This window comes from Miscanthus floridulus, chromosome 17 (assembly GCF_019320115.1).
Source record: "Miscanthus floridulus cultivar M001 chromosome 17, ASM1932011v1, whole genome shotgun sequence".
Taxonomy (NCBI): Eukaryota; Viridiplantae; Streptophyta; class Magnoliopsida; order Poales; family Poaceae; genus Miscanthus; species Miscanthus floridulus.
Window position 1 is genome coordinate 3,063,243 of NC_089596.1, and position 5,522 is coordinate 3,068,764.

Consider the following 5,522-nt stretch of genomic DNA (forward strand, 5'->3'; position numbering starts at 1 on the left):
GCTCTCTGCAGTGTTCAATTCAAGATGTACGTGTATACCATGATCCTTATCAAAAAGATATATACCCATATGTATATCTGTTTTCAGCCATCTATCACATCTTTCCATAAATATGTATCTTTTGCCTATTTTCGTGCATGCCGATGCATTGCTCCGATCCTCTTGTTGAGTGAAGTTGACATCGTCACGGTACAACCACACCACCTAGGCATTTCAAGGCCGACTCGATACGCGATCTTTACTGGACAAAGCTCTGGACTGTTAAATACGAGCTTGCGACCCAACCTTAACCCTAATCTACCGATTTTAATCATTTTAATTTCATACCAAAAAATAGCATGCGACCTGTCTAGGTCTAGACATGGTCCACATAAGAGTTGGAATGTAATGTGTGTCATGGATGAAGAGTGATTTATAAGGATAAAAGTTGTTAGAGACAGATATATAGTCGTGGATAAGCATGAAGTATGAACTTTTTTTTAAGAAAAACTATGCACCAAAGATGAAATTGTTTCCTCTAAGCCGCATGTGGTCTTCATTCCTAACCCACCATTTCCAAGTTCCAATTCCAACCTGCCATCTCTAGGGTAGCTCGGTTCAGTTTCCTACCGTTCTAAAAGGAAAATCCCATCTTTTTTTCTTGGAAATGGAAGGAAAGGCCTTGATATTTGGCATTGAATTCACGCGTGTAACTAAATCTAATCCTCAATTCACGTTTCTTTCCGGTTGGCTTGGAAATATAGAACAGAAGAAGAAAAATAGAAAAATAAATAAAGAATCTGAATCGAAAGAATCCTCAACTAATTAAGAGCAAACTCTAAGGCCTTCCTTATATCCTCACATATTGATAGGGGTAGAGATTTTGATTAAAAAATAGCCTCCAACAACTTCTCCAATTAAGTTTCCAAATATTATTATCCTCCATTTTCTGGTTTCTCGCTAGCCAAAAATAGAGAGCGGACAATGACGAAGCTAGAATTTAGGTAGTGTTTAGATTCATAGGGATTTTAAGAATCTGGATAGAAAAAAAAAATCTCAAAATCCTAGGATTACATCCAAACATGCTAAGATTCTAGAGAACTTTAACGCAGAGACATATTCGGCTTCTTTTTTCAGCCGGAACAGTGTTTTTCTCTCACAACAATTCAGCATGAACAGTGTTTTTCAGCCAGTTTCAGCCAAGTTTCAGACCAGCGAACGGGGCCATAGAATCAGAACAACATAGATTATTTTTATCCAAAATCCAAATTTTAGGGTCTCATCCAAACATGTCCTTTGATTTAGAAGACATTTACCCTTTAATTACATAGTAGATTTGCTAGGTCACTGAGGGTTCTAATGGAAAAATAGCAAAGTTGACCGGTCCCGCCGGTCTTTGTATTCTTCTCTAGCGAGCCCTAAGATATAAATAATCTGTTGAAGGTGAGAAGATACACAGCCTGTTCGGCTGGGGCTGAAACGATCGTATACGATCGTGGATTATTACTGCTGGTTGGTTTAGTGTGAGAGAAAAATACTGTTCTGGCTAAAAATTTACGATCGTTTACGACCAAGCGAACAGGCTGACAGAGAATGAATTTTATTTAAATGACTTTCTAAACGAAACGAGGATAGTGAACCGTTAGAGATGCTGTAGGTGTCAAATTTTATAAAAGACAATTTCAAATAAAAATTAAAAATACACATGAATTCGACGTCATCAAATCTCGAAATTTCTCGGTCTCTCCAGCCTGCAGCTGCAGGTCCCCCATTTAAACACACCTGCCTGCCTTGTCTCCTCCTTCCACTACTCCCAGCCTCCGCCCTCTCACCCTCGTCTCGCGGGTGGCGACGACTGGGCCGCCGTCGCTGCCGCCGTACGCCAGGTGCCCAGGTCATCTCCGGGCCATTCGCCGGCGACGAGCACCACCAGGTACGCCCACCCCTTTGGTCTTGGTCCTCGTCTCGCCTTCCTGCTGCGCGAAACGGAGCACCCAAACCCTAACTGACATTCTGTATTCGGATCTGACCAAATTACATGTATTACGCCTACTGTCTTCGATTGCCTCGCAAAAATTATCGGGTGTGCATCTGTACGCCCATGTCCTTCACTGGGTCCGCCCCTGGTTCCGGCTCGGATGGGCGATCTGTTCTCTAGATGCGAAAAGAGCGTCATTTTTTTACTACGATCCATCCACTGCAGTATAGGATCTTGTTTCTAGGGGGCTTCTCTTCACTGACCTCCTCTGTGTGCATGTATTGATCTTGATACTTTCTTTCTCTTGCAACAGGTACCTAGATTGAACGAGCCATGGACAGCCTGTGGCATCTGGGGGACGAGCTCCGTGGGCAGCCAAAGGTGGTGGAGGACCGCCAGTGGTCTCTCATGACGTCCAAGCTTGCGGAGATCACCAGGTCCAAGGGCGAGAGGATGAACGACCTCGACTACGCGAGGATGAACACCGTCCCTGACGCCAAGCAGTGGGACAAGACGTCCTACCAGCATCATGACGACAGCATGATGGACCACATCAACCTCGGGCTCATGAACCTAGATATCAAGATGAACGATCTCAAGATGAACGAGGTCGCCACCGCCATGAAGCTCCCCTTCCGCAACATGCCCTATAACATGAACCCAATGTACCCCAAGGGGAGCAATGCCAATGTCAATGTCAATGCGTTCAAGATGAATGTTGGGGTGAACAAGTACTCCAATAGCCCTAACGGGAAAGACGCCAATGGGAAAATCAATGGCGGCAGCAACAATAATGGAGGCAACAGCAATGGGAGTGCCAACGGCAATTCTGCGGTTGACAAGCGCTTCAAGACATTGCCAACGAGTGAGATGCTACCGAGGAATGAAGTCCTTGGTGGATACATCTTTGTCTGCAACAACGATACCATGCAGGAGGATCTCAAGAGGCAGCTTTTTGGTATGTGTTGTATGTTATTGTATCTCTTGAGAAATCAAATAATAACTGTTCTGGAAAATAGATTTTGATACCAGTGTATATACTAATTTGATAATGGTATCTTAAGATCTGTTGCTCTTCTGCAGGATTGCCAGCAAGATATCGTGATTCAGTCCGAGCAATTACTCCTGGGCTGCCTCTTTTCCTCTATAACTACACAACTCACCAGCTTCATGGGGTATTTGAGGTGTGTGATTTTCTGATCTCCTGATTCCTGCAAAGCCTCTCTGAAGTTGTTAAACAGTTGTCTTTTTGTCATATATAAGATACTTTGAGCTAAAAAATTGTGTCCATTATTACCATTCTAGATAGACTATTTTAAGCTTGACTTGATCTTTCGTTCCCTTGTGTTCTATATGTAACTTCTTACCAATGGTTTGTTGATATTTAAAAAGAAACATCCAGCTACTACAGCAAATGCATCGAAGAGGCATGATTTGATTACATTTTAGGTGGATGACTTGCAGTCTTTTAATGGTCAGGTTTTAGCTTGTATTCAATCCCTTGTATTGTTTTGCGCACTGTTGGTGTACTGGTAAAAAATTGTTGACATTATTTTGTAGTTCGGTGTAGGTGTGCTTTGTATACGTCTAGATCTATATTGTTTGTTGCTACCCATTTCTGTTAGATCACTGATTCGTCATTTAGTTGGTTTCGGTAAATAAAATGTCTTAGTCTTACTTTGCTTCCACACATTTGTATTTTTATATTGAAGTTTTAAATTCCAATCGCACTTCAGTATAAATCTAAGAAACTTTTATCTTTTGTTTTTTCAAACGAATTTGCTTAGGCTGCCAGTTTCGGTGGGTCTAATATCGATCCCACTGCATGGGAGGATAAGAAGTGTAAAGGTGAATCTAGATTCCCAGCGCAGGTACTGATAACATTTGTCATTGTGTTCATTTCTCATTTCCTTTTGGTTTTTTTTTGCTGACACATTCATCTTGTTAGGTGAGGATCCGCATCAGGGAGCTTTGCAAGCCGTTGGAAGAGGATTCCTTCAGGCCAGTTTTGCACCATTATGATGGCCCAAAGTTTCGCCTTGAGCTCTCCATCGCGGAGGTATATATAGCATATCCAGTCTGCTGTGCACATGAATATACAATGAAAGCTCCCTTGTATAATGAAACTTTATTAGCGTTGCTATGCACGGGTTCTGCACCAACCACAATATTCTCTTGTTTAAAAGCATAATTGTGACTTTCTCGATGTCTCCTGTGCAATTCCATGCATATGTCATTTGCATTGTTTGTCTGATATTGAGCATAAAATGGATGATGTTTTCAGCTAACCTTCCTTCAAAGAAGCATGTCAATACCCTTGCAATTGACATGCTGGTATTATAGAACTTATGGGCATGGAATTTACTTTTAGATTTGGGCCAAGACTATTTTATTTTCATTATGCTTCATCTCATAATGTTGTTGTCTAGTTGTCATGTCAATCATTCTCACGAAATTTAAATTTGCAGACCTTGTCGCTGCTAGACCTATGCGAGAAGGAAGGCATCTGAGCTGTTGGGCATCTGAGCTGTTGGGGAGGTGGTTGCCTTGTGAGCTTCTAGTAAATATCAATCATCCTTGTATGTTTTGTGGATGGTCGTTGGCAATGTTGTTTATTTAAGCGCAAGGTGCTACTGGTTTTGTTTTCCCTACCCTGGATGGAAGGACGGATCTGGTACTTGGAAGGCCCCCTCAAACAAGCTGTGAGCCTGTCAGTGTACTGCGCTGTGTCTGTCGTCGTCAAGAACCAAACCAATCTTGGACCGTCTGGGAGTTGGAGTGTGTATGTTTTGCTATCTATCTACACGTCTTAGTAGAGTGGGTATACCTGGGCATAATGGGTCCCCAAAAGATGGGGGCCTGTCTGTATACTGTGTGTAATGGTTAAGATGCATGCGGCCCTAAGTAAGGGCTGGTGATGTTGATGCCGGTGCTCTGGGTGTGTATTTTGTACTCTGTTGTACCTTTAACCTCCTTTGCATTTGCCTTAATGCTGCTGCATTTTGCACTGTCACGGAGTGTTGGCTTCTGGTTCATGTTATGCTGTGCGCATTTGCGCTGTAGTACAGCCCAGAATCGTTCATTGATTTCATAATCTTTCATGATTTATTTAATCAGTTTGGATGCTGTGAATGCCAAAAGCAAGTAGTATAATATGGTGGCTTGTGGAACATTGTGTCCAGCCGCAGGTTTTGGGTTGCAGGTGCACCAACCAGGCTTGGTGTGTGAAACAACAGATAACCCAAAAGGTGGTTGATTGCATTTGTTCAACCGCTCTCGGTCAGTGACAATCAAGTACTAGCAGCTGTTTGTTGGTGAACTGTGAGTGCTGCTGCTCTCATCAGAGGCCAGAGGGTATGCTGTCAGCAATCCAAGGCCCAGAAATCCCAGTCGTGAACCGTTGGACAATTGACGTTTCAGCATTGAAGACGACATGCGATGTTCGTCGCTGGATGTTAAGAAGAAATTGTGACCCACAGCTGGGGATCAAATCATCTAATTCCTGTTTTTTCATTTGTTTTATTAGGAGATAGAGGGATAGAAATAGAAATATATGATGACTGTC

General features: G+C 42.6%; 1 protein-coding gene across 1 annotated transcript; it reads left to right on the forward strand.

Moving 5' to 3' along the window:
• The first annotated feature begins 1,760 nt into the window (after positions 1-1,760).
• On the forward strand, positions 1,761-4,970 carry LOC136516604 (B2 protein-like). The gene is made up of 6 exons (XM_066510046.1): positions 1,761-1,912; positions 2,271-2,915; positions 3,041-3,141; positions 3,745-3,828; positions 3,906-4,016; positions 4,426-4,970. The coding sequence occupies exons 2-6, from the start codon at positions 2,291-2,293 to the stop codon at positions 4,465-4,467; spliced, it is 963 nt and encodes a 320-aa protein (XP_066366143.1). The 5' UTR covers positions 1,761-1,912; positions 2,271-2,290; the 3' UTR covers positions 4,468-4,970.
• The last annotated feature ends 552 nt before the right edge of the window (positions 4,971-5,522 follow it).

Bases quoted from the DNA above. Each gene is read 5' to 3' on its own strand.
- LOC136516604 (XM_066510046.1), top strand. From the start codon at position 2,291: ATGGACAGCCTGTGGCATCTGGGGGACGAGCTCCGTGGGCAGCCAAAG. The intron at 2,916-3,040 runs GTATGTGTTGTA...GCTCTTCTGCAG, and splicing joins TCTCAAGAGGCAGCTTTTTG to GATTGCCAGCAAGATATCGT. The intron at 3,829-3,905 runs GTACTGATAACA...TCATCTTGTTAG, and splicing joins AATCTAGATTCCCAGCGCAG to GTGAGGATCCGCATCAGGGA.